Raw genomic sequence first — 13,226 nt, forward strand, 5'->3', positions numbered from 1 at the left:
ATGTCTGAATGGGAAAGAAAGGTGATTTAAGCAATTTTGAGCGTGGCATGGTTGTTGGTGCCAGACGGGCCGGTCTGAGTATTTCACAATCTGCTCAGTTACTGGGATTTTCACGCACAACCATTTCTAGGGTTTACAAAGAATGGTGTGAAAAGGGAAAAACATCCAGTATGCGGCAGTCCTGTGGGCGAAAATGCCTTGTTGATGATAGAGGTCAGAGGAGAATGGGCCGACTGATTCAAGCTGAAAGAAGAGCAACTTTGACTGAAATAACCACTCGTTACAACCGAGGTATGCAGCAAAGCATTTGTGAAGCCACAACACATACAACCTTGAGGCGGATGGGCTACAACAGCAGAAGACCCCACCGGGTACCACTCATCTCCACTACAAATAGGAAAAAGAGGCTACAATTTGCACAAGCTCACCAAAATTGGACAGTTGAAGACTGGAAAAATGTTGCCTGGTCTGATGAGTCTCGATTTCTGTTGAGACATTCAGATGGTAGAGTCAGAATTTGGCGTAAACAGAATGAGAACATGGATCCATCATGCCTTGTTACCACTGTGCAGGCTGGTGGTGGTGGTGTAATGGTGTGGGGGATGTTTTCTTGGCACACTTTAGGCCCCTTAGTGCCAATTGGGCATCGTTTAAATGCCACGGCCTACCTGAGCATTGTTTCTGACCATGTCCATCCCTTTATGACCACCATGTACCCATCCTCCTCTATCCTACTTCCAGCAGGATAATGCACCATGTCACAAAGGTCCAATCATTTCAAATTGGTTTCTTGAACATGACAATGAGTTCACTGTACTAAACTGGCCCCCACAGTCACCAGATCTCAACCCAATAGAGCATCTTTGGGATGTGGTGGAACGGGAGCTTCGTGCCCTGGATGTGCATCCCACAAATCTCCATCAACTGCAAGATGCTATCCTATCAATATGGGCCAACATTTCTAAAGAATGCTTTCAGCACCTTGTTGAATCAATGCCACATAGAATTAAGGCAGTCCTGAAGGCGAAAGGGGGTCAAACACAGTATTAGTATGGTGTTCCTAATAATCCTTTAGGTGAGTGTATATTGCAGCTTCAAGGTGTTGTGTATGTGGTGTTAATGAAAGAGAATCCCAATGACACCCATTTTCAACGTAACTTAACTTAGAAGGTCCTGCAATCCACTGTGTTTATGATGCCGAAAGTCAGTACCTGCTCCCTTCAGTAAACACTCATTTGGAAAACAGAAGTGTTAAAAGTCCTAAATATGAACAAGGAAAAAATAATTTAATGTTTCCATCTTTTAAAAACCTATTTTTAACTAGACTGGTTACAAACCCGAGTGATTTCATCATGCCCTTAAACCCAAGAAAATGAAGGCACTAACTCGGACAGTGCAAGACTGTTATTCATTAATGGAATGAGAAAATAATATAAACCTGAAGGATTGAAGAACCTTTGAAGAAATAAACGTTAAAAGTATACAGGAATTCCAAAAGAATGACCAGATTACATTTCATTTTTGGGGAAAATCTATGCAAAATATTAAAAAAAAATAATAATCAAAACTTCACAAGTTCACCACAAAGCTCAGAATAAAAATGTTCCTAATCAAGCCCTATATCCAGCATTAAGACAAAGAATGCCTCTTGTGAAGTTGACTTTCAGCCTTCCTATAAAGGATTTACCATGGTCAGCAGGGGGTCTGGAATGCATAAACTGTAAAACTGGACTAAGCAGACCTTTTGCCAAATGACCAAAAAGAACACTTAGAAATTCCAGTGATTTAATACATCCCCCCCCAACACACACACACATAAGCAATTCCTTCACCTCCACAGTAGTGTGTAACTCTCCCTCCCACCCCATACCCCCTGCTGAGCCGTCTCCTGAACAGCACAGAGATCTTGGGAGGTGTACACTTCAATGTGTCTAGCCTTACCCCCCCTTTCTCTCTCTCGCTCGCTCCTGTCTCTGTCTCTCTCTGCTCCTGACTTTGAAGAAATCGGTGACAACACCCAAATCACCCCCCCAACTTCCTTTTCTGAAACTGGATTCTTAGCATGGGGTATCTTATAACAACGTGTTCTCTTAATCTGTTGAGGTTTTGTGCATAGTCCCAGACTAATTTAATACACTGAAATAAGTTGTAGAAGAGATTGTTTTAGAGAGAGGCACGCGTATCATCAGTTTGAATGTTTTTCCCTTTTTTCTGAACTTTCTTGCTGAAGGCCCTCTTGAGGAATACGTGGGCCTGGTGCACATCAAACCATTCTTATCTGTTAAACGGTTTGTTCTGATGGTGTGCTTTTTAACAGCATGGCTAAGGAAAGAACGCCCTTTTATGGGAAAGTGTAACTAGACTTAAGAAAGGTAGCAAAGTAGTTATGATTCAGCAGTACGCAAGGAGAATAACATGAACATCTAAATTGCAAAGAGGAGATTTGGAAACAAGGCATCAAAGCACCAGTGTATCTATCATTTTAAATCATGCCATTATGACTTTTTTCACCAATTATACACTGGCAGTCAAAACTTTGGAATCCTACCTAGAAAGGAGAAGTACATACAAGTTATTTCTGTTCACAAAATTATTCATTGTGAGGGGGGGGGGGGGGACAAAACTGTTGACTGCCACTCCATAGAAATCAATAATTTAGAATCAACACACCCAGAAAACATAACATGGATGAACAAATATGAACAATATTTATTACATCACGCAAGGACGCGGTTTCAAATTAAATTTGTGTACATGTTCAAAGCGTGTGACATTCTCCCACAGTTCCTCTCATGAAACAGCAGGCCCATGTAGGATTATGCGCTGGTTTACTGCAGCTACAAATGAGGAGATACATAATGATTGTGAGGAAAACGGTGTGGCTGGAACAGTTACAATATACCTCCTTTCCGGTTTCAGTACAGCTTAAAAATGAACTAAAACAGAATCCTTGCATGGTTTCAGATGGTGCCCCCGCAAAATAAAAAGTGAAATCCCGTTGGAATTTAATTGCTTAACACAACAATTACACGCAGCCCGTAAACATTTGTCTGCACGCAAGCTCATCTTTGCCAACGCCTGATACCTGCATTAAACCAGGTGCTGCCAGGGCTGTTCTTATTTAACTGCACCCAGAGACAAGCTGCTACCTGAACCTACAGACATGATCTGCCCACGATGAATACATCTGTTCAGCAATACGCAGAATGTGTGCCAGCTATGGTTTAGAAGCGCATTAAAACTAAATGTGAACTTAAACAGAATAGGAGCCAGAACACAAACAAGACTCAGGGGTAAAACGCAATGTTCTGTTACCACGTTGTAAGCTATGGTTTTATTCAAATGTTACTGAAATTACAAGTGTAAATAAAGTTCTATTGCTGCTGCTCTTAAGAACCATGAGAATAGTTTCTATCATCTATAGATTAAGCTATGTTTAAGTTATTGATGATTTGGACATAAGGAAGTGGTATCTACAGTCCACATGTGTGCTTAGAAGGTGAACTCCTTTTTCCTTGGTAAACACACTCTCAAGCTTCTCCCCCCAACAAGGTCTGTTTTGTTTTGTTGGTTAATGAGTAATAGCAGGAGTCATTATTCAGGCATTAGCTGCGCCATAGTGGGATCTACATGTTATCCATGGCACTAATTATTACGTCTGGTTTTCCATTCTGTTTTGCCGAGTGTAGTTTGGTAGTTGTTTTCCTTCTGCTTTTATAGCCTTACCCAATTATAACCACCATCAAAACAACTCCTACCATAGCAGATGAGTGCCGTAAAAATGTGGAAGCGCACCTACCTTGGTATAGACTGTAATTGAGATGTTTTGATTGTGTAAGGAGATGAGTAGGTCCAAGGAGATTGCTCTAAGGGGAAATTAACTTCTTCTTGGGGGGGGGGGGGGGATAATCTGTCATGACAAGCTTTTATGTTACTGAATTAATATGAATTAAGTATATGGATCAATTCATTAATAAATATGCACTTTTTAATAACATTTATAGTGCTGTCATTTTCTTCTTCCTTAAGAAAGTAATGACATTAGTAAACACTGAAGCACATTTCCTTAAGTTGACATTTTCCCTGGGACACTTCGAAGTAACTCAAAACATTTGTGAACTGTGCTTTGTGACACAGCCAAGTGTACTAGAGCAGACCTGGAAGAAAACAACTGTTTTAGCATAAAAAAAGCACATATACTGATTTTTGATGCTATAAATAGGCCAGCCCTATTCAGCAATAAATGGAATTAATCAGTCGCTGAAATTTGGTCAGTGTCAACTTAAAGCTCTCTTTTGTCAAAGGCTTTTTCTTCGAGGCTGTGAGGTAGCAGCCCGACTCCAAACCTGCTCGTCTTCCATTAAAGTACTTTCCGAGGCGGTGTGCGTGCCTTGTTTTGACATGTCTACATGCTTTCTTCCAAGGACGGTGTTGTAATGAGGGCTATTATTGAAATGGCGCTAAACAGAGCGAGGTCTACCTTCTGCTTGGCTGCCCTGTCAAAACTCCAACTGGATTAAATGCAGGCTCGGTCCCCCAGATATCAAAGGCAAATACTAAATCCTGTTTGGTCTACATTTAGCTGTTTTGCATTTTAATTTCCTTCAACATCCCCCTTCCCTACCCAGATAATTGGACGGAGGTGGGCATCACACCTATCGGAGAGTGATGAGACAAGTCGAAAACTTCCAACAATGTCGCCAGTTCAGCAGTTCCAAATGTCAAGCCCTGGCTCACATTCCTGTTCTGCATTCAGTACACTGAAGAGAAGAGCTGGAACGGCCACTGCGGACAGATTGTATACTTAGAATGCAGGAATTTTAAGCAGTATCTGTGGATTGGGTCTTTTGGTTCATATGTGAATGGCTTCTGGTTTCAGCCCTGGATCAACCAAGTGCCAGTTGCAGCCAGCATATGGGGAAAAAATGCCTCTCACTATGACAAAGAATGACTTGAAAGCACATAACATTCTCTGTATTCTGTGCCACATAGGAAAAAATGATGGGATAATTAAAAAGGCATGCAGTTGCACTTTCAAATGGAACAGACAGTACCTGACAGTCATATACCGAGAGGCATAGAATCTGCCAACTGTCTTTTGGACTATTTTTTATACAAGCTACAAAAAAAAAAAAAAACACCAATACAAAAAGTTCCAGCCATGAAATAACAAGTCTGTCTTTGTAGCTGCAGCTGTAGGGATTCATCTGATAAGAATCTCTCACACCATTATATCTATTATTTTGCCAGTACACTTGGAGCATCATAAATGTAATGATGCACAACATTATGGTAGTAGTTATTTCTTAAGATACTCAGTTAATGATGACAGAAAATTATACTTGGGTCAGCTACAATGCAATTTAAGATGTTAGGGGATCCAAATGGTACATTTTGACTTGCCCAGGCCTTTTCAGTAAAACATAAAATAAAAAAATGGGAAGAATTGGCAGTTTCTCCTAAATAAACATTCCTAGACATGATGTCAGAGGGAAAGACCTGGCTTGAGGATCACCAAAAAACTGTTCAGGACTGCTGAAAACTCTTCCACTGCAGCAAATTATCTGTGGTGTTTGACACGTCAGGGAAGTTCACAAAATGTTCTTATACAGACAAATCGCTCACACACAGTATTGTGTTGGAGAAGAACAATGTACACCAGGTATGATGACTTTCTGTAAGTGTGTCACATACAATGAATGCTATGTGTCTGAATAAAGAGCAGAGGTATTTGACAAGCCCAATTTTTTGAGGGTAGGGATATTTCCCCAGGCCTCATGAATAAATTAAAGTACGTTAACAGTGTGTAAAGCAAGAAATCTATTGCAACTGTCCCTGATCTAGATGTACCACAGTAAAAATATAGAAATGCATACATTTCAAAAAGCAGACTTTGCTTAAACAAGATATTCTGCTAGGAAGGATGATTGAGAAATGTCCACTCACAATAGCAAGGCTGACTGCTCTACTAGTGCATCTAGGAGTGAGGCCGTGTATCTACTTGCATAATATACACCAATCAGCCATAAAATGATGACCACCTGCCTAATATTGTGTAGGTCCCCCTTTTGCTGGCAAAACAGCCCTGACCCATCGAGGCATGGACTCCACTAGACCTCTGAAGGTGTGCTGTGGTATCTGGCACCAAGACATTAGCAGCAGATCCTTTAAGTCCTGTAAGTTGCGAGGTGGGGCCTCCATGGATCGGACTTGTTTGTCCAGTACATCCCACAGATGCTCGATTGGATTGAGATCTGGGGAATTTGGAGGCCAAGTCAACACCTTGAACTTGCGATTCATCAGACCAGGCCACCTTCTTCCATTGCTCCGTGGTCCAGTTCTGATGCTCACGTGATGCTGCCTAATATATCCCACCCACTGACAGGTGCCATGATAACGACATTATCAGTGTTATTCACTTCACCTGTCAGTGGTCATAATGTTATGGCTGATCGGTGTATGGTGCAGGCAATCAAGCAACTTGTGCGCCCTCCGTGCATTAAGGTGGCAGTGAACCCCTGATCCTGCAGGAGCGGGGCCACAGACCCACTGAATAACACATAGCTGGTTAGTCAACTGAGTAGCCACAGCTGGACATAACAGCATACACAGCGTGGCAGCAGGAACATTCATGCTGCCTCCGTGCAGCACAGGAGAAATCACGTTCACTGAACGGTACAGAGCACCCAGCTCTACTGTGCTGTCATAACTATACACATCGCGGGGTGCAGGAAGCAGATCATGCACCACCACGTAACAAGGGAGCAGTTGTCACCTATTAGCACAGCTAATGCAGGATAACAGTAGGCTCTATCATGAAAATCAAACCATAAACATTGTGGTGTACAGGAAAACCGTTCATGCACTCTTCGCATAACATGGGAGCATTGGCAGCTTGCTCCACTATCCCAGCTAGGAGCGAGGCCACACCAGATATACAATGTCATACAAACTAATTATATACACCACGGAGCGCAGGAACCAACTCATGCGCCACCCGTGGAACACAGGAGTAGTTGACACCTGCCGATTAGACCAGTTAATGCAGGGCAACGTTAGCTCTGCTGTGCTGACAAATGAACTACAGCGGAACACAAGAGCCCCCTCAAGTGCTTACCGCTGAGGACAGCAGGAGCAGTCTCTTGCTGTATGGCAAGACAAGCTAGAACGGAGCCACAGTCCTGTAGGCTACATGACAGACCCTGGGAACAAAATCGACAGGTTGTCAGCAAGTCTAGGAGCAGCTCGTGTGGGTGCTCGACTGGAAGGCATAGTCCGGTGGAAGGGAAAGACACGGTCCAAATAGCTCCATCAGGATAAACTTAACGGGGGCAGACTGGGAAAGGAAATCAGGAGCCAGAGCCCATTCCACCCGAGGGCCCGCACAGGGCAGAGCAAGTGAAGCTGACTCTCTTACTCCGAAGCGAATGGAGGAGGATGAAAAACCATCAACTCAATAGGCCTGTTGACATGAAATGGAGACAGCACTTTCGGGAGGAACGCAGGGTTAGCCCATTGCGTGACCCTGGAACCACCTGCTGCAAAACGGACCCACGATGGGTGTACGGTCAGGGCCTGTAACTCGCTCACGTGTTTTGCAGAGGTGATTGCCAGAAAAATGCGTCCAGCACTACATCAAAGTGCCATGTGGGCAGCGAAGGGGTGCAAGGTGGCCGTAGCCGTCGAGCTCCCTTCAAAAACTGTGCAGCCAGGAAATGAGACCCAGGGGGCTCGCCATCAATCCGGACATGATATGCGGACTTGGATGGAGAACCATAGTGAGTAGTTGCGGATTGTAGTGCAGGTGCCAGCTGGCAGAGGAGCACCTCTTGCGGGCAAGATCTCTTACGACAGACCGAAGCTTAGGCCGGGCAGGCCTCGGATTTTACTGCCGCTGCTAGCATTCGTGCAGTGGAGGAAAAAGCCCTGTGGACAAAAAACCAACACAGCAAGCAATCGGATAATATATGGCACTATATTAACACAATTATTTTTAAATGCCCCATTTGTGAACCGAAACTGAAACCGAAAGCACAGCTGGAACTCCGGTGCGCGGATGGACAGGATCAAAATGAACTATAAACATAACTGATAAGACACACAATAGAGACCGATGTAGTGAAACGGTGGTGAACACTATTAGTGAAGCCAGGCAGCCGAAATATGCAGTTTTTAAAGTCTAATGCAACACATAGACACAGAAAGCTCATGTTCTCGGGTCCAGCAAAATGGCAAGAGGACGAACCTGTGCAGACGTCACGTTATATAGAACAGGAAGTGGGAAGGGACCTGTTCTGAGTGACGTGCGCAGGGGCCAATGGCAGCTTTGATAGTGACATTTTCCAATGAAATGCGCAGAAACCCCTCCCCCTTGGGCAGTGCTTCCAACTTGAAAGATACCTCGTTTTTGTTTTTCTGGTTCATCCAAACAACTACACGATACTTTTTGTTTTTGTTCTGTTTGTTCTTGAAGCAAAAAACAAAACAAAACAAAAGGTAGACACTGGGTCAAGTTGTAGTGGGAGGCCATTGGGCACATGAGGAGCACATGGGACTGTGCGGATGTAAACAGGATGCCGGGGGGGAACAATGCGAGTAAGTGAATTATACCATTGTCAGAGAAACAAAAATACAAAATAAATAAGAAGGGCAGCAAGAGGGAACCTTTGGGAATGACTCACCAGGATGTAGATGGACAGGTTTTGTAGCATGTTCTCCTTGACTGCACTCAGGGTCTGTATCACGGCCCCAGTTGTGTCCTTGGCCACAGACAAACTGGATGAAGGTACCATCTTCACTCCTGACACTACAGAAGCATAGGCACTCTGCAGCTGCTGTCCCAGACTGGAGACTAAGCTTTGCACATTGCTCGTCTGAAAACCAAATTGAGTAATAACAAAGATCACACGAGCCCTATTGCAGCACACAGTATGCACCCCTTGGTCACCTGAGTTGTAAGCTACACAACAAGGGTGATACATTGACTTTATGGACAGGGAGACTAACAGTCTAGACGGACTGCCCTATGTCTTTTTATTATGTTGCAAAACAGTGACACAGTTGCCAGCTTGGAGGGCTTCATGTGTTCCCGTTATTATTCAACCTAACATGGTTGATGAAACCACATTGGAATGTGTGTTGAATGCGAAGAATGCAGCTAATTACATTTTTCCTTAAAAAGGCAAACAAAGGGTGCAGATTAAGCACCCTTGAAACCACCTTTCAGAGCGCGACTGGCATCTGGCTGGTCAGTCCTGTTTAAATCCACTTCTCGTGTCTGCATGCCTCAAGTGCACACTGAGTGACTCAGGTTTCGGTCAACAATGAAACTCAAGGAAACGTGCTTGACCCACTTGGACTTCATACTGACATTAGCAGTTATAATGCATTTAACATGGTAGTTGACCTGTTTGGGGTGAGTTACAGGAGCTTTTGTAAGAACAGAGGTCATACAAATATCCTTTTTGGGCTCTGCAAACTTTCCCAGGCCAACACAGAAATTATGTAGTGCTTATTAAATTCTCTAAGCGGATGGATAATACATCGGTATGTGCTCAGTGAAATATATAAAATCCTGTTACACGTGGCCTATAAAACTCATCAATTAATTGATGAAGGTCTTAATAATATCCATCCCTACCCTAGTTACCATTCACAATTTGACAACTAAAGTCGTTGCTCCATTTTCTGTGACACATCTAAGATCCTCTTTAAGAGAATCAGAATACACTCTTACCACTCAATGGACTTATAAGCCTTTGTTAATGTTTATATATATATATATATATATATATATATATATATATATATATATATATATATATATATATAATAATCAGTGCTCAATCATTTTACTGGTTTACTAAGCACATTCCCTTCAACCAGAGGGGCATCTGCTCACTAAAAGAATAAAAGTAATAAAATGCACAATGAAAAAAATGAGGAAAAAACTCAGATATGATTTTTCCTGCACAGCCTGCATTTGGATTAATGTAAAGAGCCCTAATCGCAGTTGAGTGTGGGGTTTCCTTACCTCCAGTAGGTCTCCCTCCTTCTTCTTCCTCTTCTCCTTATCCTGCTGCTCCTCCCCCCCCAACAGCAGCCCAGACACTGAGCTCTGGACAGCGAGCAGGACACTGCCGACCGCCTCCAGATTCCTCCTGGCAAAACCAGTCTGTGGAAAGAAGTCACGGGTCACATAATGAACTCTGCTAAAGGGAGCATCTCATCATTCGTAGGCATTGGAGGCTCAACCCCTGTGATGAAGATGGTCACAATGCAAACTGATTTCACTTCATCTCAGCAACCTCTGTTTGGTTATGACAGTAGTAGTTTATAATATGGAGTATTTTAAGTGTATAATATTTAAATGTAGCAGGACCACATCAATAAAAACCTTCATTTTGCTTTGAACATGGTTCTCTTTTTATTGTTCTTTTATGAAATGACCACCTACAAACTTCACCAATTCACAAGTTTCAAATGAAGCCATCATGAAAATATTCATGTTAAAGTTCAAAAACATACACATGCCTTCCACAATTTGTTTTAGGTCAAGCACATCCTTCAAGCGTTCATTGTTTTTCTGATCAGAAATTGTAGGAAGATCAATAAAAATGCTATTCATTACAAGAAAGGCATTTAGTGATTATGACAACATATTGTTTGAGCTTCTCTGCAGAACATTCTCAAGGCATAGCCATATCTCCCTGACAATTTTTCATTCTACATGGTCAAGGACAAAAGCATGACCTGAAAGCTTAAACAATCACAAAATATATTTCTGGAAATCATTTCTCCCTGCTCCAATTCCCATGCTCTGTCTTTCAAAATAAATAAATAAATAAATACACATATTAGTAGAAGCCTATCTCCAAGACAAGGCCAGAAAACAGAAAGGAATCTATGTTGCGATAGGCTCCTACATAGCCACTGAAATAATGTCCAATAGTGCTAGAAAGACTTTGAACCCATCAACTGACGTCAAAGCCACTCCACTCCAAGGACACACTAAGACTCACCTGGTGTTCAGTAGCTGCAACCCGATTTCAACAATGACTACTGTGTTCTTTCCTTGGCAATGATAGAACTGCTACAAATATAGCCAAGTTGTTAGTCTAGAATTGCAGGCTCTTGTCACTGCTGTGCCATATTAGAAATCTTTAGTTGGACCCCGAAGTTGAGGTTGGACCCACACATATTTAGTACGCAGTGCAATGCAAATACATTGAAAGAATGCACCTTTCCTGTAAATGTGTTCAGTTGCATGAACCCACTGGGCTCTCCGTTTACTAAATCAATTCCATTTCAACCATTAAATGCCTGATAATAAGGATACATTCCCCATTACTTTTTAGTTCAATTAAGTAATATAGTGCTAACCTGGAAGAAAAGCCAGAAGACACAGGGCTAAATTTAGATTTAATAAAATATTACATTACCTGGCAGACACCCTTATCCAGGTCAACTTACAATAGATCACATTACTTTACATACAATTACCCATTCATACAGCTGCTTTTTACCTGGAGCAATCTAGGTAAATTACCTTGCACAATGGTACAGCAGCAGTGTCCCCCATGTGGGACTGAACCCAAGACCCTCTGCCCCCGAGCCCTAACCGCTACTCCACACTGCTACCGGGGTAACTCTTGAACATAGATACAATCTACTCCTCACTATCAAAACAAGAATTCAACAAGCTACAACTGGCCTTATTATTGGTTTCCTTATTGACTACCCAGTCCTCGATGCTTAAGACTTTGACACCATTAATGGCTGTTTAATTGGATACCTCAAAAGTCATTACAAACTGTAAGGGGAGGACAGTACGTCTGTAACAGCTTGCTACCATGGCCCATGACTTACCTACGAAGAGATCGGTGAGATGGCACCTCTAACAATAGATACACATACCAAGACCTGGGCTCATGGTGCAACTGGCACACACCCAGCAGACTGAGGCCTGTTTAATTTTAAATGTTTGTTATTCAAACAATAAAACACCCTCCAGTACACTGTCATTGTTTCCAGGACACTGAATAAAGTATGCTGAAGCTGGGCAGTCTCCTAGGACACGTTTCTATCCAGTGAGTGGTACCCCTTTAAATGTCATGCTCATTTGTCTGAACAGCTTGTCTCCAGTGACAGTGGCAGGGAGAGACACAGACCCTGGTATAATAGCTCGGAGGATGAGTGGCCATCGCCAAGGGTTGCATCCAATCACACATAGGCAGGAGGCAGCTGACAGTGATTGGCTGGATTCCTCCAGGGTTGTTGTTGCATTATTCACTTAGATGAATTGAATCCTTAGTCTGAGTCATCTCACATGGCTCTTTAAATGCAAAAATGCAATGTACTACACAGACATAATGCATGTCCTCAAGCCAGTCCCTCTCAAAAAGTTATCACACTTATTCTTATTTTACCAGGTGACCTGTCAACATCATTCATTCATACATTTTCCTTAACTTGAAAATCTATTTAATAAATGGGGTTAAAAATGTAATATACAGTTAGGCCTACATGCTTACTTTCTCATGTATTTCCTGACTGACAAGCTCATTTGTGTTAGTGCTAGAACATAACAAAACTTTCAAAACAGCCAAGTTTCCATTTGCTCTGCAGCTCAGATACTTTAATATAATTAACTGAAAAACAAAAGGCAACTGGGAAGTGTCACTTTACACATTCATTTCATATCAGGTCATTTACACATCAAACAAGTCTGGAAATGCATCGGTTTCTCTCGGCCTGACTCACCGAGATCACTGCATTTTCCAAAATACCTGTTTTTGCACCCCCCCAGAATACAACATCAAAGTGTACAAACATTTGTTGTTGCATAATTGAACTTTGTTAAAGTATTGTACTTTGTACAAACAATGGGTAATCCCACCCCATCCTCATGATTGCTCTCACCAACCAGAGATACATTTTTCTTGAAAAGTGCGGTTTGCAAGGGTGTCAAGGGGAGCTTCATATTGGCCTTCTAACACAGTTCTGAAGCAATGCGTTTGTACAGCAAACAGTCCTAACACAGTATTGCTTTTTGTAGCCCTCAAACATTCTAGTAAACTTTCCCTGGTAAGAATTAGACACTACTCCGTTTCTCTCAATGCATATACCTAATAAGGGGATATCTTCTATGTCATTGTTTTGACGTGGTCACTTTCTTTATTGGGTTAATAAAAACACATCTCCTAGGGTTAGATATGCAGGGGTAG

The 13,226-nt window shown here is 42.3% G+C and overlaps 1 protein-coding gene across 2 annotated transcripts in view; it reads right to left on the bottom strand.

The window, feature by feature from the left end:
• plin1 (perilipin 1) overlaps positions 1 to 13,226 on the bottom strand; it is a 37,737-nt gene that overhangs the window by 9,381 nt on the left and 15,130 nt on the right. For both annotated transcript variants that reach the window (XM_066701996.1, XM_066701997.1), the window contains exons 7-8: positions 10,034 to 10,174; positions 8,682 to 8,873 (exon numbers count right to left, since the gene is read on the bottom strand). In XM_066701996.1, the coding sequence (XP_066558093.1) occupies positions 8,682 to 8,873; positions 10,034 to 10,174 (333 nt within the window). The remainder of the gene's footprint in view (positions 1 to 8,681; positions 8,874 to 10,033; positions 10,175 to 13,226) is intronic.

Source organism: Amia ocellicauda, chromosome 4 (genome assembly GCF_036373705.1).
Source record: "Amia ocellicauda isolate fAmiCal2 chromosome 4, fAmiCal2.hap1, whole genome shotgun sequence".
In the NCBI taxonomy this organism is placed as follows: Eukaryota; Metazoa; Chordata; class Actinopteri; order Amiiformes; family Amiidae; genus Amia; species Amia ocellicauda.